We start from the raw sequence: 25,497 nt of genomic DNA, 5'->3' as shown, positions 1-25,497 counted from the left end.
TGGAATGATCACCCGGAGATTGACATGACTGTGTATTATTTGTAAATTGTTACAATACGCCGTGTATTAACCCATTTTAATTCACCTAAAGGATAATCATATCTTAGCTGATATCCCTGTCCCTCCATCGTCTGTGACAGCCGTTCTGGTTCTGCTTTTGAGACGATCCCTCCTACCTGTTTCTAGAATGATAGACTTCATGGTAGTAGGTACTTCCTTCATACTGTCAGCATGAAAGGTATTATTTTTTACGACAACTATCGTTTATAAGGTAAGTCTAATTTAATTGACATTTATAAAATGCCCTTTATAATACAATATCACCGCACACAAATTTACATAAAGCCATAGTCTGTTCCAAATAAGTCGATTTCGACTTTGAAAATAGTCGCATTGCTCACGTTTGCACCAATCTCTCAGTAAAGTTGACTTTGAAAATAGTCGCATTGCTCACGTTTGCACCAATCTCTCAGTAAAGTTGACTTTGAAAATAGTCGCATTGCTCACGTTTGCACCAATCTCTCAGTAAAGTTGACTTTGAAAATAGTCGCATTGCCCATGTTAGCACTAATCTCTCAGTAAAGTCCTTTGCAGCAAATTGTAATAAATTTGATGTAAATAGTGATAAAAACGTAAACTGTAATAAGAATTGAAGTAAACTCATTAAACGCGAATTGTAATAAAATTTGACGTAAATTGTAAGTTTAGGCTGCGGTAAAATGTAATAATTGCAAAATTGTAGTAACAGTTTTAATCACTCGTAATTACGCGCGTTTGTCTTTCTATGCATTGTATCAAATTTAATACCAGTCTGTATTGGCAAGATTTACCAACACCAGTTAAACTGATGACTTATTTTATTAGTATTTTATGAGAGTGAATTTTCTGTTACCTTTGCTAAGGATATGAATCGCTGGGGCCCGGTTATTCCTTGTCATATGGCAGTCAGTCTGTCCACACAGATGTTGTAATTGATTGATGCATTTCAAATAACATTTAGGCATGCTATTGAATTGTATCATATTGTTCAAGGAATCAGTCATATGTGCTCGTTAGCAAAATAAAGTCAAACTTCTTTCTATAAGGTTTACAAAGTAAGTTGACACCGTAATAGGTTTTCAGACTTGAAGGGTGAAGCTCGTTAAAAATCTGTTGCCAGCACCTTTTTAGAAAAGTTTCGGAAATGTGGGTCATAAATATACTCTCCCGAAAACAACGCATAGGAGATTTGTATTTTTTTAAAAAATCTATTAATTACCTATTGTGCTCAAACAATCGTCAAAATATGTAACAAAGGGGCTGATATCATGATTTTACACAACTGCACAAGTAACAGATCGATTTACCCGAAAATGTTGATTTTGATGAGTTTTCTGACACTGATTGAAGAGGCATCGCCACAACGGAACAGAAATCACCTGCCATTTGTAACGGTACAGCAAAGAGCATGCATTATCTGGCAATAAAAAGCCAGATTACTTTTGGCTATTGGCATTCATTTTGAAGGGATTTCAAGGTCAAATGACTACGCCACGTCTTGACTGGGCGACACGGAACATCGTCATTGAAAGAATGCAAGCTGGAGATTACCAGTCTTAGCAAGATATCACGGGGTTCAGCTCGTTGCAGCCAAATAGATACAACACGGGCAGATCGGTACATCCGGTTACCACATTTGCATGATCGTACTTCCACAGGTGAGTGCACAGCAGCAAGGGTTCCTGTACTTCGGGGGATATCCGGTCAAACTGTACGGAAGAGGTTGAAAGAGACTGGTCTGAGAGTCAGGAAACCCGACGTCGGGATCTTGCTACGTTGTCACCATCGTGTCCAGCGTCTCCATTATCTAACAGTATCCACTTGGTTGTATAGACCTCCTTCTAAACTGGTGTAAAACTTCACGCACTAGAGTCTCTTTGTGGACGAGTTATACATGTTTGAAAATACAACATTTTCGCAACAGATTTCTTCTACATGTATATAAGTTTGTTCGTTTTAGTATACATGTACTTCATTCAGTATTAAAAGGGATTGGGCTCAAGTTATTCAACTTATAGAGCCCCCTTTTGTCAATGACATGGAACATAATATATTATATGTAATGGACAATGAACAGAGGCTTGCTAAGCACAATGCATTTATGGACATCACTAAAAATATTTTAGAATATTTAGAATATATTTGGAATAGTTCAGAAAGAAATAATTGACATCTTCCCCAAGAGCACCACAATGGCAAGCTCCAATTTCAGATATACTGACACACAAAAAATCAGCATTTTTGGAACTATATGAATATCTTAACTTAATGTGTAGAGTATTCATTTTAATTTCACCAAACAGGAATTCTCTAGGAATTTTATCATTTTTCAGATAATGTAAACTTAAAAATGGAAATGAACTGGTACATTTTAATGTGGAGGAATGACTATTCCATAAAAAGCACAATCACATATAAAAGTAGAATTGGTTTGAATCTTTGGAATAGCCAAATTAGATTTGTTGCGCAAACTGCATTCAGAAATAGTTTCAGTAGATGGTGGAAATACGTCTATAAGGTAATCAGAAGGTTGCACGTTAGCAATTTTGCAAAATGTTCAAAGTTTCTTGTGTGGAAGTCTAATGTATATATGTAACCAACCAGTTTTACTGTACAAATAGCTCTTGAAGCGAGTATTTGCAGACCGGTTGCAATGTTTGCCGCTTCAAGCTGAACCATTTAAAGTTTATCACAAATATCCACGGGATATCCAAGACCTCAGAAAGCATATTTTAAGATACGTCCAGCATACATTTCATACATGCTTGATGGAATAAATCTTGGTAAATATTTACATAACCTATCCAATATCAAGGATCGTGTTTGTTTTCATTGTGCTAAGTATACGAACAGTAGCCTGTGTGAAAGATAACTTTACCAGTGCAAAGAAAAAAGAAAAAAAAAACAGAAATAAAGTGAAAGAAAGAATATTTCTGGATTGGACGTACTTTAGCGCCCATAATGAGGAAACCATTCTAGTGGCCTGTTCTGGTACAATTACATGAGGCCACTCTGTATTGTTCGTGTAAGTGAACACTAACACGCTTATGTTGATGTACACACTCCAAATATTCATTAGTGAAGATCACGTCTGGAACCAGTGGCCAATTTTCATGGTTGAAAAACATAAATCTAACCTTGAACTTAACTAACCACTTTTCTGCCCATTTATTCAGTTGGGCTAAGTCATAGTTAAGAGTTGGGTTTTTTTCACATATTTTCCCGCAACACTGATTAATGTGGCGAACATTATTGTGATATTTTGTAAATTTCCAGGTAAATTATTGATATATACAAGGAACACAAGTACAGACTGTTGGGAAACCAGACACTAACATAGTTATTTTGATAATGTTTTCTTAACAGATGCTCTATCGTCTATCAGATAGTTACCTAACAACGTACGTTTCCACAAACACCATAATTTTCTAATTTGTGCAATATGCCGTTGTGCCAAGCCCTGTAAATATTAAGAAAAAATAGCATGCAGGAAAGGTGATTATTTTCTAGGACTGACCACAGATTATGACAAATGTTTATGTTGATGTAGTAGAATGATTAGCAGCAAAACTTGACTGGAATTTACTTATGTTCATGACAGTGCTCGTGCACATGTATTGTTTCAAGGATTTTTCCAAGGATAGATAATAAATGAATACGTATGTAATTAGTTGGAAAGGATGAGTAACTAACCGGTTTCAACATTGTAAGATATACACTCAGTGATATACCATACAACAAAGAGGTTCCGCTATAAATGTACCAAATCGTTTGAACGCTTTCATATTAATGCCATGAGGTCCTCTGGATTTGTTTGCTGGTAAGGTCTTAATCATATCAGATACCTCATTTCGGTAACAATGCCATTTGTAATACTGTTAACACAGCGATGGCTAACAGGTCACAAAGTCATTAACATTTGAAACATAGAAAGTATTCATTTAATGTCTGAGCTTTATCCAAATCTGCGAAAACAAAAGGCATCTCCAAATCATGAAGGGGAACAGACCCAGCTGAAGTAGTAACTACGTGATTGAGTGGATTGAGGTGACATATTATCAAAAAACTAGATGAAAAGTTTCCTTTGTGTATTCCGTTCAGATTAGTTACTTTGCCATTTCTATCTAAATACCAGCAGCCCAGAAGCATTCAGAGGTCGGAGTGTATTTTTCCGCAGACGTTCTCTTTTCTTTCAAGCAAGTTAGAGGGCCGTTGAAAAAACTGCCTAACTGTATTCTCGATGCCCAATGTTTGAAAAGCTTCCATTTTAGCTTGAGGGTAACATTAGCCAAGTCATATCCAAAATTTCATGTGGATAATGTGGTTAACGAAACGAAATATTAGAAATCACAATGTTAGGGTATGTTTCCCACGATCTGCCACTTCGTGCCTAATAGTAGTAACAGTCCGCTTATATGGCGCTCACACCCAGACACATTGTCTGCTCACGACACTACGTACAGTACTATCCACCCGTGAAGGTCCCGTGGTAGAATAGGCCTTCAGTAACCAATGCTTACCATAAAAGGCGACTAACGGGATCGGGTGGTCAGGCTTGCTGACTTGGTTGACACATATCATCGGTTCCCAGTTGTGCATATCGATGCTCATGTTGTTGATCACTGGATTGTCTGGTCCAGATACGATTATGTACAGACCGCAGTTGAACAGGCAATTGTAGTTTCAAATTCCATGTGTGTACAATCTACCAATCTCAAATATACACAAATGTTTCTTGCATATTTTGGTTCCTGAAGTTTGTAGTCTATTTTACTGCTGATTTACGTTTTTCGGGGAGCCACGCCACACAAAATGGTGATGGTAATCCTGGAACAAAGCTCACTTAAAACCAGTTTGCTTCAGTCTGACAGATATGTGGAAAAATAAAACCTAGAAACAGCTGCATTTGTATCATATTCTAGGTGACTACTTTTTGAACGTCCCTCATAGATAGATCTACCCGTTAGCCTTCAGTAACCCATGTCAGAAGAGGCGACTAACGGGATCGGATGATCAGGCTCGCTGACTTGGTTGTCACTGGCTCCCAGTTGCGCAGATCGATGCTCATGCTGTTGACCACCGAATTGTCTGGTCCAGATGGAACAATATCCATTATTTCTTTCTTGAGTTAACGCCAGAACAAGCTTATATGATGTATGAAATGCATAGAAAAACACACAGGCGTATTTACGAGTGATTAAATCCGTTATTACAATTTACGTAAATATTTATTACATTTTACCGCCACCTAACGTCAATTTTTATTACAATTTACTTTCTTCTTACAATTTGCGTAAGGTTTATTACATTTTGCGTTTTTGTTACAATTTACGTCGTAACATACTTCCTTCGCTTTTCCTATCTAGCTACCACTGGAACTGTATTTTAACAGACATGTCGCAGTTTTTAACATGGCTGTCTTTTCATCCACAGGCAAACTGAAGTGCAAATGGGGCTGCGCAGCATAGAGAATATGACAGGTCTTCTTATATGCGAGCAAAGGTTGGCAACCTACTTCCATCGCTTCGGATCGAAAAATATTTTGTCATGTCAAATTAAAATATCGCCTCCATCAAACGTACGCTCCCATTTCTTCACTCGGTTGTGCTCTGATTTTCTACCCAGTGTGAGTAATTGATCAACATGGGGTTGGACATGCGAGAGCACAACCCATTGAAGAAATGGGTATATACTTTTGATGGTGGCGATATATTATTTTGACATGAAAAATATTTTTCGAACCGGAGCGAAGATACTACGTTGCCAACCATTGCTCGCTTCGTTGCGCAATCCATTTGCGTTACAGTTTGCCTGTGATTCATTGAAGCCATGGGTTGCACGGAGTTCTTGTGAATGTTCATTACTGTAATGTATCGTAGGTGAATTGCCATCTTCAATCTATAGTAGTTGGGTTTATAGTACTTTGTGTCTTCCTTCCAAAATCTCTACATTGTCCAATTCTTAGAGTTAAACGTTATCAAATCACAACTTACAAATAGAAACAGGACGCTGGTACAACACTGACTCTATACACTTCGCGATTCTATCTCTGAGAACGAATTCCCTTTTTCTAATAGTCTAGTCACATTTCTCAGAAATGTGGATTTTAAGGATGCATGAGGCAATTTTTATTGTAAAAACAAGCAAACCACATGTCGGTGGGGGGATTTCTTGCTGAATACGAATGTTTGCTAAGCTCAAAAATACCTAATCAGATCACAAATCGGGGTCAATGAGCGCAAAATTCAATTCTTTTACAAAGGGTTTTATCTCTCACGCCCTATCCATAAAATGATATCCGTGAAGGTCCCTGAATAGAGTAGGCCTTCAGCAACCATGCTTGCCATAACAGGCGACTATGCTTGTCGTAAGAGGCGACTAACGGGATCGGGTGGTCATCGCATTTTGCGCAGATCGATGCTCATGTTGTTGGTCACTGGATTGTCTGGTCCAGACTCGCTTATTTACAGTCCGCCGCCATGTAGCTGGAATATTGCTGAGTGCGGCGTAAATCTAAACTCACTCACTCACTCACTGAGGTTAATCAAGGCATGTTATGTTAGTCATACGGGTGTACGTGATAACAGTACAGTTCAGCTGTGTTTTATATAGACTAGATACCGGTACTTTTCTGCACGTGCGGGAACTTTTGACGCTCAGACATGAAGTAGGTGTTTTTCCTTCACATATAATGTTAATGTGTTTTAGGGGATATGCTCGCAACCGCAATTCACGTATATGATTACTTAGACCACAATTATAATAATTTTTATCTTGGGGACGTTTCTTTTTGCAGGTATATTCTCATGTACTACAGTGGGTGGGTCTCAGAGAATAAAATGCTCTGGTCTGTAAGCGGTGTTTTGTGATAGAAACACACCTGTTTATTTGTCATCATTCACTTCTTAGGCAAATTAATCAATTTATACCGGTATTATTATCACACCACACAGATTACTCAACAAAGATTCCAATTTTGCTTTTCTCATGTCTGCACTAAATATTCAGATTAGGGTCCGATGTATTTGATGTTATGCATGGAGGTGCAGCAGTAGGAACTATCAACTCCTCTCATATGTATTTTCTTAACTAAGTAGTTTCTTTTATCCCTTCTTTCATCATGTCAAAAGGTGCGGTTTATATTTGTAGAGTTGACAACGCATACTGAATACCCCCACTATCTGTCTTTTAAGCACAACGACCTTCCTCGTTGCCTTTCTTTTTCAAAGAATTGTGGACACTATATAAATACTTATCAGGTGTGTTTCTAAGTCACGTGACATGGAACAGGTTTTTTTCTTTCTTTTGCCAGCTGCTGAGTGGTATAGCCGTCCTTCATCAGCTAAGTGTATCATATATTGATATTCTATGGATAAGCCATTGTAACAGGTGTGGTGAGACTTTGATCAAACATCCATCTGTGAAAAATATCCACAACATATGGTTCACACAAACACCCACGTTTTTTGTGGTCGTTGCACACTATAAACTGTGCAAACAGCTCTTTTAAAATCTCTTCCAAATTTCAGTTTGCCAAACAAAATGTAATGAATCTCTAGCTTCATATTCTTTCAGTTAGAATTATTTGCAGGAAATTATAAAGTTATTTTATGTGTACAGAAACACTGCAATCACAAACAAACACATAAAATACCTAGGCAGTTAATGTAGGTTTCTGGATATATGCATATGGTGTTGAATTTATTTTTCTAGGATGAAGTTCTCACAATACAAACCATCAAACTAGCTGCTTTATGAAATGGGATATTTACTGTCAGTTTCCATTTCTGGAAACTAACCTTCTTTGTTTCTGACAGTTTTCAGTCGCTGTTAGTTTCAGCGAAAGGAAACAACCATTCAGTTTCCTTCAGTGGAAACCTACAAGATCCTGACATTACCCAGTTTCATGTAGGTTTCTGGAAATCTTGTTATTTTTGCTGTGTCAATTCAAAAGATAAGCCGATGCATCCTTTCACTTAGGTTTGTTAGACTTGGTCTTAAGCAGTGTAATGAAAAATAGTCTAATATATTACTTATGCTGCACTGTCAGTCACATGAATCAGTACTTTCAAGACAGCCTGTCAAAGACATCTCTGAGGCACAACGCCAATAGATTCAGAAGAATCTTGAAATAACATGAAACACCCACAAGGCACGTATTATAACATTTATGAAGTAGAATAGTATCTTGCCAAAAAATGATACAATGAACATTCACAAAACTAATGCCATAGGTTCGTGCATAATGGTGGAGTTCTTTCCTAAATAGCTACCATAACAACAACACAACAAAGACATATTGTCCAAGTTAGCCCGACAGTTTTGTACATCTTTCAGTAGCAAAAATATTATTACAAAGACCCGTTTATCCTACCAGGAATCCATAACCTTTGTTGGAAATCATGTCGCAACATATTTGGTTTGAGAGAAACAAAATTTCAAATATCAGTGTATGGATCAAACAACCAAGGTCAAACGACTTTGAAAATATATAAATCTCAGTAAGTCATGTAAATGAGCGAGTGAATTTAACAATATTTCAGTTAAATCGCAACATTGTGGGAGGAAAGCTCACAGTAAGACAGGTATCAATCATTACATTTGGCGGCAACACAACTATGGTGCTAGCAAGCAAACTTGAAACATTTAATATAAATTGTATCACTGTATGCACTTCCTGCTCTTGATTCAAAACTGAGTGGAACAATTTAGGCCTCTCTTGTCCATATGCTCATACACCTCTATATTACCCTCATCATAAGACAGTCACCTTGTCATGCAAAACATGCATCACTAGCTAACATAGCTTGGAGTCTGGACCAGTAATCAACAACATGAGCATCAATCTGTACAACTGGGAACTGATGACATGTCAGCAAGCCTGGCCACCCCATCCTTTTGGTCACCTCTTATGGCAAGGATGGGTTGCTGAAGACCTATTCTAACCCAGACTCCGCATGTTTCTGCCTTAAGTGTGAGTGAATGAAAAAGGTTTTACGCCACTTATAGCAATATTATTGCAGTATCACGGCTGGGAACACCAAACATGGGCTTCACACGTTACTTGATTCCTAACATTGGCGAGACAAGTGAACGCTTTTACCACTAGGCAACCCCACCATCAAGAAGTTGCCTTCAACATAAGCACTTACAGAATATTATGAAAAGGTCATTTTTTATCTTTAACACAATGTTTCTTAAAGAAATTTTCTTGTTCAATGTCTAATTTGGTTGAAAGTTCATTGTGTAAAATATATGATAGTTATAAAAAATGACCCCTGTGGCATGTGTAAAGTCAACAAAGTTTGGAAACTTATTTCCTGAACATGTTTCACACAATTCTTTTTCTGAAGAATAAGTTTGGCGATAAAGACGTCCTCAGTGTGGATTTATGTGTTACAAATCACTTCACATCTTCCCTGAAATAACAATTTTTAGAATTTCTCCAATCAGAGCATTTCAAAGCAGACAACTGATTGAGTAGGAAAGTAACTCAATAAACCTACCGAATGCTGACAAATATTGTTACTGCTGCTGAGAACAGACAGGGTATTTCAGACAAATATTGAAACTGAACAAATATAACCTGGTGTTTAAACACCATCAGTATTACATGGAATATTTCTAATCCAAATGAAATTTTACAACCTCAGTTTCGTTTCAAGGCATTCCAAATTTAAAGCAGGGAATCGCACACGACGTCTTAAAGGATGTGACCATCCTTCCCAATGTCACAAGGCCCTCTCCAAGGAGTTCTGGATAGCATTATTTCCAAACTTTGCATCATGACCAGAGGCGCTACACCAGAGGTCCAGCAGAGACTGGACACTGGATTTGTTGAGTTGCTGCACTCATGTGAAGATGGATGGGTCGTCAATGCTGAGTGACTTCACTAGACTCTGGAACTCTTCTTCCATCCATCTGTTGGCCGAAACTGGAACTGCTGCGTGACTACTGCTGTCTGGGCTGTGAGAGAAAAATATCGGTTACTCGAGTTGGGGCATGCATGCTGAAGCAGCTTTGTCAACATCTTGTGGATGCTGTTTTTAGGTTTCATGAACGTTACTTGTTGAAGGTTATGTGTGTGCGGCTGGGAGAATGTGTCCTTTTAAAATGTAAATGTTTCCTTTACATCTCTGTCAATGCTACATGTTTGGTGCTCAGACGATTTCATTATATGCAGTTTTGTAAATTATTTCATGAATAATTCATGCATGCTGTTTTGAGAATGAAACAGGAATGAAACAGGTAGAAAACAGTGAGAACCCAAAGCCCGCACATCTTTACGTTATCACTCTTTACATCAGTTATTGACTATAATAACTGTCCTTTGTAAACATTTAAACATTGTCCTTGTAATAAAATATCATCACACACTATTTTGCATAAAGCCAAGGTCTGTTCCAAATAAGTCACGTTTGACTTTGAAACAATGCACACTGCACTCATCTGAGTAATGTCCTTTTTTTCACCTCCCTACAGCTAGAACTGTAGTTAAGCATATTAACTAAAAAAACTGTAGAGATAAATGTGACAAACCGAAAAAAAACAACTTAATTCCAACAGTGGTATGACATTATTCATTCATGTGTATCACCACATACAAATATACACTAGACATTGTGACCATCCAATACCCAGGATAATCACTTCCCTACATAAACTCAGATCCAGTGAATGTTGCCATCCATGTGTTATGAACACCTGCAGCAAACACTGGCTCCATCTACTTATTCAACCTGTACAGAACAATTTACTCAATGCTGTAAATATACAGCAGACATTGTGGCCATCCAGTGCTCAACGGGATAATTGACGATTTCTCGCCACTGAGATGTCAAACATGTTGACAATCATCTGACAAAGGGGCACTGCTTCACAATAATAGATCAAGTGTGACAGGGTCGCGCTATGCATTGGTATTCACCTGAACAGGTCAAGCTTAACAAGTAACTCGATGGAGCTGCAAGTCTGCACCCTCACCTGCCCCCAATCACCCTAAAAGTGAGAGTTAGTTTAGTCTGTCAAGAAAGTGAAGACATTTTGCACTTTTCCAAAATATTTCCCCTTAAGACTCACTCAACACGTTCAGCTGCAATAGCGCAAGAGGAACAGTGTAACTGATAGTCTATGCAGCACAGGGCATCGTGACTCCATCTGATATCTGAACAGAAAATGAGTGAGTTTAGTATTACGCCGCTCTCAACAATATTCCAGCTATATGGCGGTGGTCTATAAGCAATCGAGTTGGGAACTGATCACGAGTCAACCAAGTCAGCGAGCCTAACCACCCGATCCTGTTAGTCGCCACTTACGACAAGCATGCCATCACCCAAAAACAATAATACAAGACACTGTGCATTTATCAATGAAAGTTTAGTAATAGACAATTAATAGTCACACATACCATCGATGCATTGATAATTTTTCATTTCCATCACTGATTACATGCACAGGTCCACAGAGAATCATGCAGTTCAGCAGGAATTTAACTTGTACAGAATAACTTACTCAATGCTGACGGGATCGTTGAAGGTCACAAGGATGTCTGTGGTGTACTTAGGCAGGCGGAACAAGCCCATGTGCACATTAATTAGATTCTTAGAAGACTCTTTGAACTTTGACACTCTCTGTTGGCCCAGGATGTAGTAGATCTTGTCACATCTGTGAATTAGACCTGATGTAGCTGTTATGCTCAAACATACTTTGGGATATCCATGAATGTACTGGAAATGTAGCACATTTTCAACCAAGGCCAGGACAATTAACCCGGAGAGCAGGGACAGGTGGGTAATAAGACCTGGGTGCCAGTCTCAATACCCAAACCTGTTATGATCTTGTGCCTAATAGATCAAACAATGTAATATGTTATTCTTTCATGATTAAAAGGTTGTATTGTGTGTAAAGATTTAAACACAAAAGTCACTTCTTTTCAATATAATAAGATACTCAAAAACTCGAAATATTGACCTCGAAACTGAAGAACAAATGGCCATTTCTTTCACATTGCACTCAGCAATATTCCAGCTATATGGCGACAGTCGTCAAATCTGGACGAGACAATCCAGTGATCAACAGCATGAGCATCGACCTGCACAACTAGGAACTGATGACATGTCAACCAAACTTGACCACCCCAATCCTGTTGGTCGTCTTTTATGGCAAGCATGGTTTGCTGAAGGCCTATTTCACCCTGGACCTTCACAGACTGGAAAGGTACTCTGAGACACAATACTGTCATGAATCTTGTTAAGTTAATGCACTGCACAGTTGGTCTGGAAGCCAGACTCCAAATATGGTGAAAATGTGGTCCTGTTCTGGCAACTCAATGGGATGTGATTTTTAACTATCAGAAATGATGCAGATTTTACTTAAAGCTGGCTGTCATCAACTCTTGTGTGTGACTACAGTGCCTTTACTTCGCACTGTATGCAGGAAAACAACATTACATCATATTACTGAAGCTTTGTACTTAAATCAGCAAAATATTACAGAATGTCTGATCAACGATAACAAATATGTTAAGATACAGTTGGGCTGTTATTAAAATCTCACAACATAAGCAACTGAGTTGAGTCAGTTTAGTTTTATGCTGCTTTTAGCAATATTCCAGCAATATCACAGCAGGGCACACCAGAAAAAGTGCTTCACGTTGTACCCACGTGGGGATTCGAACACTGATTTTTGGCATGACGAGTGAACACTTTACCCACTAGGCTACCCAACTGACCCACCAATGAGTTGAGTTTTACGCTGCCTTCAGCAACATCATAGTGGGGTACAACAGAAATGGGCTTCACACATTGTTCCCATTGGGATGATGAACAAACACTTTAAACACTCAGCCGCTCCACAGCCCACACAACATAACAGAGAGCTGTTAAATGTATAGTTCTATTATTCCAGATGTCTTTCTTTAGACACCAAGGAATGATGAGCAAGCCACGTCATCATAATGCAAGCAACATTTCCTTCATCACAGAGAAGTTTTGGTCCTTGTGAGTTCAAGTTTTGTATTTGTTTTTGCATGTGTGCCTATGACCAAACAACTTCGCGGTAGGTTTTGTTTGAGTGCCTGCAGAAATAAAATAGCAAATGAGTAGTCCAAATCTTTTGCAGGCAAACTTTTCATTATAACCGCGAATCATTTAATAATGTATTGCTTCTTTTATATGTTGTTGTTGTTTTAAGGTACCTTTTGAAATTTAGTAATCACAATCCATGCGTACAAAACAAGCATGCAGACGACTTTTTACGTGTTTTTATCATTTTTCATGTTTCTGTTTAAACGTGAAGACAGAACTCACTCTGACATTCTGGTCTTTGACTTGTCAACCTGCTCTGTGTGCTGCAGTGTGTTGTCCTCGTTGCTGGCTGCTCCATTGCTGTCTGCAACATCATCGAAATGGGTTCTGAAACACAAAAACAAATACATTACTCTTGTAATACAAAGAAAATATGTATGGAACGTACTGGAAGCCACATGGCTCAAGTATCATTTATTTATTTAAAATAATTGACGTTCCAAATACTGGTAAACACATATAAGATGATCCACGACCTGACAAATGACCCCAATTTGCATACTTGGGAACGCCCCACAGAATGATCCACTTGAAACAAGAGGGAGACAGGTTGTCTGATAAATATCGAGAAGTTCATTTTCCCCGTGCGTTTCACGCATGAATTGTTATAGCACACTCCCAACGAATTGAATCAACACAATATACTGAGCAAATATGTTTAGGACCACCGATCCATTTCACAAAGCAAATGACATTTTCCTGGGGTTTTTTTTAACAACACTGTTGAATATCTTAAAATGCTTGTCAATGCCCCAATCATCTATTTGTCTTCACCTTAACTAACGGTTAGCGTGGAATATCAGTATCTTATGCCTGAAATTGCAGTCTTATCATTCGAAGGAATATGCGGTGTTGTTTTAATGGGTAAAGTTGACTTTTCGTCTGCTAAATATTAAATAGATAATAGCTACATATAGTTAATTGTGTTTCATTTAACTTTTTAATATGTTTAAAGTTATCTGTTACTGAATGGTGGTGGCTAAATCAGAGTAGCAAGGGGGAAATATTTTTATCCCATAATTTTGTTCCTATTTCTCTGATTTTCTTCCATAATTCCGCTGGTGATCGACCGGGAATACATGTCTTGGAAATTTATATAACCGGTTCCGAGAAATGGTTAGTATTCAAACAATATTTCCAAATTTCTGTCACATTTTTATGATGGTCACCAAAATTGTGTACAGAAAACAGAAAATACCTTTTGACATTGATAAGTCAGTGAGAAATACCTTTGTACACAAATTTGTCGGTTTGGGGATTCCTCAGTACCAGACTCAGTAGATTTATCAGTGACTAAAAAAATATAAAATACAGACAACTCACCAAAGATTACTCTTTTTTTATGACAATGTATGGGAACAGTAAAAACCTGATATAGTATGTGTCAATTATTATACAAGACACAACAATGCTGGAAAATTAGGTGGACTTACTGATTTATGCTTTAATTATCACTCTCTGAATCAGTCTTAAGTCAATCACTAGTCTGTCAATTTCCCTTTCTACTGCGATTTCGCGCTGCCAGTAACCATCTTCGATTGTTTTAACACGTTTACAACATTCCGACCATTCTTTTGCACCGATTGCAGACATCCTTTCATTTATGGCAACTCTTAAGGAACTTTTTGTGAACTGCAAGTTTTGTGAAGCGATTAATTTTTCACATTTGCCCAAATAAACTCAGTCGGGTTTAGTTCTGCGTGGTATGGAGGGATGCGTAGTTCATCATGACCATGTTGCTTCAACATTGTGTCTACTCTGTAGACAGGGCCCGATTTGTTGGATTTTGCAAGAAACAAGAGTTCGTCTTTAAGCATTTTCTCATCAAATGAGATATTGTGCCTTTGTAGCCACGCTTTTATGTCATCTTTTCTGTTGGCGGTTGGCGGACATTTGTCCACTTGCTAGCTATGATATGGTGCATTATCCATAACGATGACAGAGTGCAGTGGAAGGTTTGGGATCAACTTTCCTGGAGCCATTTGGAAAAATTATCAAAGTTCATCTTGTCATAATAGTCTGCTGATTTGAGTTTGAGTTCAAAAACAAGTAAAGCATTAGGAACAAAACCATTTTCACCCCCTGCATGAACCACAATAAGCCGAGGTCTGGTGCCAGACGGAGGTTGAACCCCATTTATTACGACTTCACCCTTCAGTTGCCAACACTTTTGGACAATGTGGTGTACATGCAACCATGTTTCATCGATAAAGATGAGTGTTTGATTTTCTTCTCTGTATTTCTTTATTGCACGTAAGTATTGCAAACGCTTGGAAACAATGTCTTTACGTTCCATTAACAGTTTACGGTTTGACTGCGTTTTTCGCCACCTAAACCCCATGTCTTTGAGATTTTTTCGAAAACTTTCCTTAGAACCCTTGTAGTTCAACTGGCACTTTGCCATATCATACATCGTATCAAGAGTGGGTAGTTGTTTTTTCACGCCATATAAACTTTGTACAAATTGACAGACTGCACACCGGTCGAAATCATCAAGTTTGTAACTGCAAGTTTTGGGTTTGCGCAACTTGGTGGGACTGATAAATGTAGGTCCACTCGCACTCCTACCACCTTCTGCCTTAATGCGCTTTAAAGTTGCCGTTGAGAGTCCAGTGGCAAGGCTACTTTGTAAAAGAGAATCTGCTTTGGTTGCACAATTTTTGTCCATATACATGATAACATTGTATGCTATCTCCCTTGCCTGAGAATGAACTATTTGCCCATGTTTTCCTAACTTGGACATTTTTTACTACAACTGAAATCTGTTTAACAGTATTGAGACAAGTGTTAATCAGTAGCTGTGTTGATTTCATGTCACGGTTAGCATGTACTGCACGTGCATAATCGACAAGCTACTTGTAACAGCCAAGTGTACTCGCCCAATTCGTTGTATTGCCTCTCTTGTCACAAATGCGTTTAGTGCGCAGGATCATCTAATATGTGTCTAGCAGTAATCCTCTTATTTTAGATGCTTCTGAAATATGGAGTGTCGATAAATGGGATGTCATTGACTAATTTCATGTAAGATTTTGTAAATATATTTTAGATGTTTTAGATATTTTAGATAAGAGTGCAAATGTTGCTGCTTTAGCAAAATAAGGGAGAAATTATGTTTATGTTGACTTTTTATTGAAGTAATATAAGATACTGGTTGAAACATTTGAATTTACCTAATGAAAGGTAACCTAAGCAATGCTGTGTTCAATTATGGATCTGGTTATGCATGGCAGGCGCAATTTAATCTTACATTAAATGATTGTCATCAACAATCAATTTTTGAAGATTTACATAAATTATCATCTTTAGATGTCTATTCATCTGTTAAACAGATTTCGGGATTTAACCATATCTAACTGTCATCAAATATAAAAGAAGCAAGACTTAGAATTACTTTGCTAAGAATAGGTGCACTTCCTTTATTTTGAAATACTGATAGACTTTGTACATTATGTAATGATGTTAATTAATATTGAAGATGAATTTCACTTTTTACACTTTCACAAAATATCATGATCTTCGACTAAAATATTTTAAAGGAATGTCAGTGTACATCAATAAGCAATACATCAATACACTCCTTTGTAATAATTTTCAGCTTGCTACTAATTGTGCAAAGTATGGAAAAGATGCGCATTATGCTTATCATATATGTAGTACAAAAATATATGAAGTAGAATACCATTAATGCCTATTATCACGTTTTTTGCAGACATTAGGCCTTTTCATGAAATTAACTGATTCATTTGGCTCAAAAGTGGACCACTGAATCAGAATAACTCGAAAACTAATATAATTTTAAACATGAAATTCTCAATACTGATCATAATAAAAAAATGTTGTTTAACAAACATGAAAATATAAACACAGTTCAATATTAGTTACAAGGGAAGAGTGCAGAGAGGAACACCGAAGTGCATGAGCACGAATTTGAGCATGAAATTGAGTTGGGCACAACTTTGATAACCTCAGGGCCTGGTGTTTGTATTTACATTGTGTCACAACCCGTACAGGATGCAACTAGGTATCTGTGAAGAGGGTACCTATAGCCCATCATCCGACAGTAAGGTTTTATCCCGCAAACATTATATGGAATCATTGTCTGCAATGACAGAGCGAGACTACCAAGTCATTCCATCTAACCTGATTGCTTGTTCATCCGGTTCCTCCACATACTCCAAGATCTCGATGATGAGGCTCTGATCAGTCACAGGGTGGACAAACACCTCTTGGTTGTCCGGAATCTCTCGCAGTTCACTAAAATGTTCAATAACAGACTGCTTAACTTGCGTACTCAAACTAATCTTAATGTTAAGATATAAGAGTGAAGCTTCAACAACACAATGTCATTTGTTGGACACTAAAATATCAGGATCTTTTCTAAAAGGCTTTAAACTGAATTATCCAACAATACTGTGTTTTTAATCAGTATGTTGAGCACCACAGCGAATGTGAATTTGAAAATAAAAATGTACATATAACTGAGTGAATATGGTTTTATGCAGTTTTTAGCAATATTCCAGCAATATAATCGAAGGTTACACCAGATATGGGTTTCACACAATGTACCTTTTTGGGGAATCAAACTTGGATTTTTGACATGACAAGTGAGCACCATAGCCACTTGGCAATGCCCTGGCATTGCAACAAATACCTGGTGTACGTCAGTCACATGTATACATCGTATACTAATAATTCATGTTACCTAACATCTTTGACACCAGGCGGCAAGACAGCTGACAGACATCCTCCAAACAGCTCTCGAACATCTGACATAGTGGTGTCCATGATCACTTTGTCCTACTAAAAAATGGAAAATATCACACTGACTTTGTATTTGGGGATTTCTAAATCCATTATACATCTGGGATCAAATGGCAAACAAAACACCCTCTCAGGCATTTCCTTTACGCTGTTCAATTTACTAACAATTTAGTTTTGCTGGTTTCCTAACCTACAAATCCCTCCAATAACTTACATAAAATTTCATTACTACAACTAGTGACATATTAGAAGGGCTCCAGATAAGGGTGTACAGACACAAAATGTGCACCATAAAATAGGAATAATTTAGACAAGAAGGTAAAGTCATCAATATCCCCCACAACACAAAATATTCTTCACGAATATGTCTACTAAGTAAGATTATCACAGTAAGTCTATGTTTTGGTGTACATATAGAAGAGTGGAAGGAGAGTATTGTAAAGTTTGAAAGTTCTTCCACCACCAAATTCAGTCAAGGTCGAAATTGTTGCCATTGAAATGCAAACAATATTTATTCAGATATCTGAGCCCACCAAAAGGCAAATCTACACCACCTATCCTTTCTACAAGCCAAGTTTTGTGAAGAAATGGTCAAAAGTGCATAAGCACCAATTTCAGGCAAAGTCTAACTTGTCAAGGAAACCACAAAAAATAAAATTCATACACTTGTGTAACCCCAAAGCGGCACATCTTTATGTTTATCTTCATGTTTCTTTAAATCATCAACAAAATATTCGGCTAGTATAGTGGAACAAGAGTCATCAGAAGATGACATATCCCCCCGGCCCCCACATGTTTGAAAGGACAAATAATCTGAGAGTTACTCATTGTTTTTTTAGACTAAGTTTGAATTTTTTCCATGGAATTCATGGGAATTATAAATGCCATATATCTGTCACCAGCAAAGTCACAATTTCAAGATCTGTCTCATATATCTGCCAAGATCTGTTGAAAGATATGAAATGGTTTTCGAGTTGTGCTCTGGGAACGAGGCCCACCCCTCCATTTTGTGACTAAGTCCGAAACGTTTCCATGGAAACCAAGAAAATAATACATCACAAAAACCTTTAAAAATCAAAACGTACCACATTGGGGTCCGCCACACATATCTAGAAAGTTTTACTAACAGTTTTTGAGTTCTGCTCTGGAAATGAAACACACCTCTCACTTTCAGACTAGGTTCAAATTGTTTCCATGGAACCAAGAAAATAATATATCACAAGATCCTGTACATAGCAATAGGTTCAGATTGATATATCTACCAAGTTTTGCAGAAAGATATTGAATGGGTTTTGAGTTCTGCTCCGGAAACGAAGCCCATCCCTCCATTTTGAGACTATGTCTGAAACATTTCCATTGAAACCAAAAAAATGATAAATCAAAAAAACCTGTACATAGCAAAAGGCACCACTTCAGCTTTTGACTGATATATCTACCAGAAAAATATTGAACGGTTTTGGAGTTCTGCTCTGGAAACGAAACACGCCTCTCACTTTTGAGACTTTCTGAAACATTTCCATGGAAACCAAAAAAATAATAAATCACAAAAACCTGCAAATACCAAATGGCACCACTATAGGTTCTAACTGATATATCTACCAAGTTTTGCAGAAACATATTGAATGGGTTTTGAGTTCTGCTCCAGAAACAAAGCCCATTCCTCCATTTTGAGACTATGTCCAAAACGTTTCCATGGAAACCGAGAAAATGATAAATCACAAAAACCTGTACATAGCAAAAGGCACCACTTCAGCTTCTGATTGATATATCTACCAAGTTCTACAGAAAAATATTGAACGTTTTTTGAGTTCTGCTCCGGAAACGAAGCCCACCCCACCCCACCATAAGACTAACAGTTTAAGTCAGCTGTGAAAACACAGTTCACAGACTGGTATGCTGATTGTGTTGCCAAGAATCTAAAAGACGTGTTGATCAACGTGTTGATCTACGCATTAGCACATTGAAACCTCTCCATGCCAGGTGGATGCTGTCCAGCTTGGACAGTGTGAAGAAAAACAAAGAATCAATCATTCGTGGCTGGAGGGCCTCCGGTCTTCTCAATGCGATAATCCACCAGTAAGGTTATTTGTCAAAATTAAAGTATTTGTTATGTGACACTGATTAAACTGTCTGGGAGTGCTGCATCCAATTTGTTATTATTGTGTATAGAAGTTGTCCGTGTATTTAATGAATAAAGTATATATGTCATGAGAAATATTTGTTTTGTGGTGTGTATTGATAAATATTGAAGATATGTCTAAATATTTGTTGAAGTAAATTTACGTCACGTAATATTACTACGCAGAGAATTTTTGTGGGGAAGAGAAACGAAAAATTCACAAAATATAAACGGACGCAGAATATTTCCTGTTTACAGTATTTGAAACTCTCATTATTTGGTAGTGAATATCACTTATGTTTTCAAAATCTATGCAAAATGAGTTTGGGAAAGATACTCTAAAGCCATTTGCCAAATATATTTTTATAGATAAACCAAGTTACCAAATACCTATGACAAGTTCCTAGGGGAACCCTTATTCTACAACAGAAACATAATTATAGACAGCAAATCGTTTTACAGTAAAAGCTCAAAAAGTTTTATCAACACAATAGTGTTAATATTTTTTGCTTATTGAATGACTGGAACTTTATAACATCTGAACAATTTTGACATAAATTTTACAGGATAAATTGTCTTCAGTTGCACGGAATCAGTAAGGCCACTTAAGAAAACAGCTCAAATGTGATACAAGATAACTTTACAAACATAAGTATAAATGATCTCATGTAAAAATGGATCAAAGAACTATTATTTCAAAATCACAGAAAGTGAACAAAAATTGAGGATTATTGAAAGATGAGAAGATGAAACCTTGATAAATATTAATTGAAATAATATCTTCATAAAACCCTTTAAAACCACTCAAGATCCAAATTAAGATGGATGCAAATCAGGCTGCTTCACAGACTCTTTCCAGTCCATACATACCTGATTAAGATGGATATGGCTGAGAATTATCTTTGCACATTTTGTAGTGCCAAACCTGAATCTATGTTTCATATTTTTAGGGGAGTGTCGAAAAAGCAAACATTTTTGGCAAAAAATATCTCGGTGAATAGAGCAAAACTGCTCACACCAGTGTTATTAGCATTACGTACCTTCAGGGCGATTTAATCCTTCAACCTTTTGAACAAATTATACTCTTGATCTAATTCTGCTACTTGCTAAATATTATGTACATAAATGTAAGTTGAAGAAAATATCACCCACTTTGTCACTTTAAGAAGGAACTGAGATACCAATATTTGATACATAAAGATACTGGAATAAAGCACTGTTTAATTACTTTGAAAGGAAATGGGCAATGTATGAACATCTAGTTAATGAAACAAACTTCATGACATATTCACTTCTAGGCATGTATGCTTGGGTATGAAAGTGTGAATGAAGGATATCTATTTATTGGTTAATTATGTTAATTACTTAGGCTATTTTTTATTGTCCACTCTTTCTTTTTTTTTTCCTTTCCTTTGTTTTTTTCTCCATTTACTTTTTTTATCATTCACTTATTTAAAATTGTAAAATTGTGGTACCTTTGATGTAATGCATTATGTGCTCTGCACCTCTTAAACACATCAGTATATGCCATGTTCGTTGTGCGTCTGAGTCATATATGGCTTTGAACAGCTGACTTTTATACTATGTAAGGTCAATTCTCCACAGTATATGCACACAGCCAGTGGCCACCACATATGCAGTAAATCCTATTCAATAAATCCGGTAGGTAATCAGTTTAACCATCCACCAGATGAGACAGGTGCTCTAGAATACACTGACATTCAAAAGGTAAGTCAATATTGTGAGCAAAATTATATTTTGTGAGGGTTTGGAACAATTTTCGCACTTTATCACAAAATAAATTCCTCAACCCATTTTATTGGGATTAAAGTTACACAACTATTCCTGACATGAGATGGGCTACCTTACAGAAAGAAATGACAGAATCTCTAAATATCTGGAGACAAAGGAAAGAAATCAGGCATTTATGTGAAGAAAGCAAGGATCAACTGACAGAGACCTTACCTAAAGCCAGGCTTTCTAATTCAAGGAGAAAATTATATCTACAGTGAACATTTCTCTACCTATTAATATATCTATATCTACCTTCTGCACATTTCGTATGTGTCTGTAAGGGCTTCTTCAAGTACCACTGAGTGAGTTGAGTTTTACACCACACTCAGCAATATTCCAGCTATATGGCAGCAGTCTGTAAATAACCGAGTCTGAACCAGATAATCCAGTGATCAACAGCATGAGTATCAATCTGCTTACTTGGGAACCAATGACATGTGTCAACCAAGTCAGTCAGAATGACCACCCCTTCCCGTTAGTCACCTCTGCTTTTATGGCAAACATGGGTTGCTGAAGGCCTGTTCTACCTCTGACCTTCACGGGTATCAACTACAACTGATATCTGCTGAATAACTTGTAGGATAAAACTTGGCCTCTATTGAGGACATTGTAAACTACCACTGACATCTTCTGACTAACCGGTATGATAACACTTGGACTCCAGCAAGGACATTCTAATCTCCCACTGATACCTTCTGACTAACCAGTGTCATAACACTTGGCCTCCATTGAGGACATTCTAAACTACCATCGACATCTTCTGATTAATCAGTATGATAACACTTGGCCTCCATTAATGACATTCTAAACTACCATCGACATCTTCTGAATAACCGGTATGATAACACTTGGCCTCCATAAATGACATTCTAAACTACCATTGCAATCTTCTGATTAACCGGTACGATAACACTTGACCTCCATTAATGACATTCTAAACTACCATTGCAATCTTCTGAATAACCGGTATGATAACACTTGGCCTCCATAAATGACATTCTAAACTACCATTGCAATCTTCTGATTAACCGGTATGATAACACTTGGCCTCCATTAATGACATTCTAAACTACCACAGACATCTTCTGAAAAACCAGTATGAGAACACTTGGCCTCCATTGACATGATTGAGGACATCCTAAACTACCATTGACATCTTCTGACTAACCGGTATGATAACACTTGGCCTCCAGCAAGGACATTCTAAACTACCACTGATACCCTCTGACTAACCGATATGATAACAATTGGCCTCCATTGAGGACATTGTAAACTACCATTGACATCTTCTGATTAACCGGTACGATAACACTTGGCCTCCATTAATGACATTCTGAACTACCACAGACATCTTCTGAATAACCTGTATGAGAACACTTGGCCTCCATTGACATGATTGAGGACATCCTAAACTACCACAGACATCTTCTGACTAACCGGTATGATAACACTTGGCCTCCAGCAAGGGCATTCTAAACTACCACTGATACCCTCTGACTAACCGATATGATAACACTTGGCCTCCAGCAAGGACATTCTAATCTCCCACTGATACCCTCTGACTAACCGTTATGATAACATTTGGCCTCCATTGAGGACATTGTAAACTACCATTGACATCTTCTGACTAACTGGTATGATAACACTTGGCCTCCATCAAGGACATTCTAATCTCCCACTGATACCCTCTGACTAACCGTTCTGATAACATTTGGCCTCCATTGAGGACATTCTAAACTACCACCAACATCTTCTGAATAACGGGTAAAACACTTGGCCTCCTATGTCAGGACATTCTCAACTAATTCTGTTGCAGTGAAAATGAACTGTAAGTGCAGATTAGCTTGCAAATCCTCTTAACTTTATGTGACCATCTGAACATTTATGATTTAAAACTCAGAATTTTGTTCAACTTAAGATAATAGTTTCAAATCACTCTTATTGGTTTGTAATACAAGGAGTGACTTTCTCTACCAGAATAACCAAGTCCGTCAGTGACAATGGTATCTAAAAGCTTATAGTATTCATGCAACTACTTCAAAAAGATAGGGAAATTCATGGGTCGATCAGGTAATTGTACTTTTTCTTTCAAGCCTATGTTGTATTGGCCAAATGATGTGAAGTGAGAATAGATGCATATAAGTAAAATGGCAGAATAAGATTTAAAAATTTAAGCTATTTCTGTACTTTGGGAACAGTTGTGGGAAAGAGTTCTGCCCATACCCCCTTCTTTTTACATAGTAAATCTGCTCCAGGGGCAGTCCGTCCAAGGTGTAATACTCCAACACTGAAATAAGTCCACTGGTTGTTTTTTATACCTGTTCTCATTTATCTAATGTATATTTAGGGTGAGGTATGAATGTCAGTTTGTAATTTGGGGTTTTGATAGGGGTGGGGGGTGCATAAGGGCGGAACTCTTACCGAGTTTTGTCTAATAAGGACATTCTCTAAGCAAAATACCCGTTTCTGATTGGGTATGAGGAAAGAGCTCCACCTGACCTGTACCCCACTCCTTTTAGTTTTACATATTAAATTTGCCTCTTCCCCCGTATAATATTCCAACAGCAAAATAAGTTTACTGAATGTATATTTAGAGTGAGGTATGCATGTCAGTTTGTAATTTTGGTTTTTGATGGGGATGGTCAGTATGGGAAGAACGCTTTCCATGCTTCCTGGCTATATAAACAAAAACAGAGACATATGGAAGCGCTCAACAGCATAGTACTTCCATACAGGGAGAGCACACGCCACACTGGGTGAGACTAGAATGTGATGAAATGCAACTAACATGAATAAATGACAGCGCCCGTACCCCCCACCCCAGTCAAAAGCCAAAATTACAAACTGCCATGCATACTTCATCTTAAATATACATTCAATAAATTAGAAGTTATAGAACAGGTATAAAAAACAATCAAGGAACTTATTTCAGTGTTGCAATATTACACAGTGTAAGGTGGAAATATTCAATGTAAAAAGAGGGGGGTACGGGCAGAGCTCTTTCCATGACAGCATCTTACCTGTGCAAAACTGTAGTGAATACTGTGCACGAATTTCTTTCAAACCTGACAAGGTGAAATATGAACAAACATGACAATAGTCATTAAAAAATTGATAGCAGTTTAGTTGCGATGTACAGTAAGGAGAAGGGTTATGGATAACTGCTGACGTCGCATTCACGAAATAAAAGGATTCATCCATAAAGTTTGACGATAATTGTTTAACATAAATGTTCCAATTTATCATGACCACATCAGTGGAACATGGTCGACCATAGTGATTCACACATTTGCGTTAACAATGAATAAAACTGAAAAAAGAAGCACATTTAAGTTGTGACAATACCTTTCAGTACCGATGGCTAAGTCTAAGTTGTGAACAGTATTCTTGTTCTAGGTAGAATTATCTGGTTTCATCCAGAAAGGACCATGACATCACGTGTTGTGAAATCAAAATGGGCGCCGCCATGTTCACGTTTTGACAGCTCCACGCAGTGACAATATTCACTCACACTGTCGTGAGATTGTGATCACGTATCGTGTTTGTGAAACCACCAGTTGCAAATGATACTGTAGCTATGACTTCAGTGAGATATGACCAGACATACAAGCGGCAATTCAGATTTGTATGTTTAGTCCGATTCTATCCAAACGAGTCACAGACTGATGACTTTTCTCTCCTCAACGTTTTGGAACACTT

General features: G+C 37.5%; 1 protein-coding gene across 2 annotated transcripts; it reads right to left on the bottom strand.

Moving 5' to 3' along the window:
• Positions 1-8,191: 8,191 nt before the first annotated feature.
• LOC137267985 (ran guanine nucleotide release factor-like) lies at positions 8,192-25,497 on the bottom strand. 2 transcript variants are annotated; one of them, XM_067802446.1, is made up of 7 exons: positions 25,144-25,496; positions 24,819-24,863; positions 17,827-17,924; positions 17,265-17,378; positions 13,347-13,451; positions 11,551-11,703; positions 8,192-10,005 (listed from the first exon to the last, which is right to left on the bottom strand). In XM_067802446.1, exons 3-7 carry the CDS (start codon positions 17,907-17,909, stop codon positions 9,891-9,893), a joined length of 570 nt encoding a protein of 189 aa, XP_067658547.1. In that variant the 5' UTR covers positions 17,910-17,924; positions 24,819-24,863; positions 25,144-25,496; the 3' UTR covers positions 8,192-9,890. The 2 variants fall into 2 exon arrangements, with proteins under 2 accessions (XP_067658547.1, XP_067658548.1); XM_067802447.1 differs by lacking the exon at positions 24,819-24,863 and having other exon boundaries at positions 25,144-25,497.

Source organism: Haliotis asinina, chromosome 16 (genome assembly GCF_037392515.1).
Source record: "Haliotis asinina isolate JCU_RB_2024 chromosome 16, JCU_Hal_asi_v2, whole genome shotgun sequence".
NCBI classification, from domain to species: domain Eukaryota; kingdom Metazoa; phylum Mollusca; class Gastropoda; order Lepetellida; family Haliotidae; genus Haliotis; species Haliotis asinina.
Note: the sequence above shows the minus strand (reverse complement) of the source record. Positions and strands in the feature narration are given on the sequence as shown.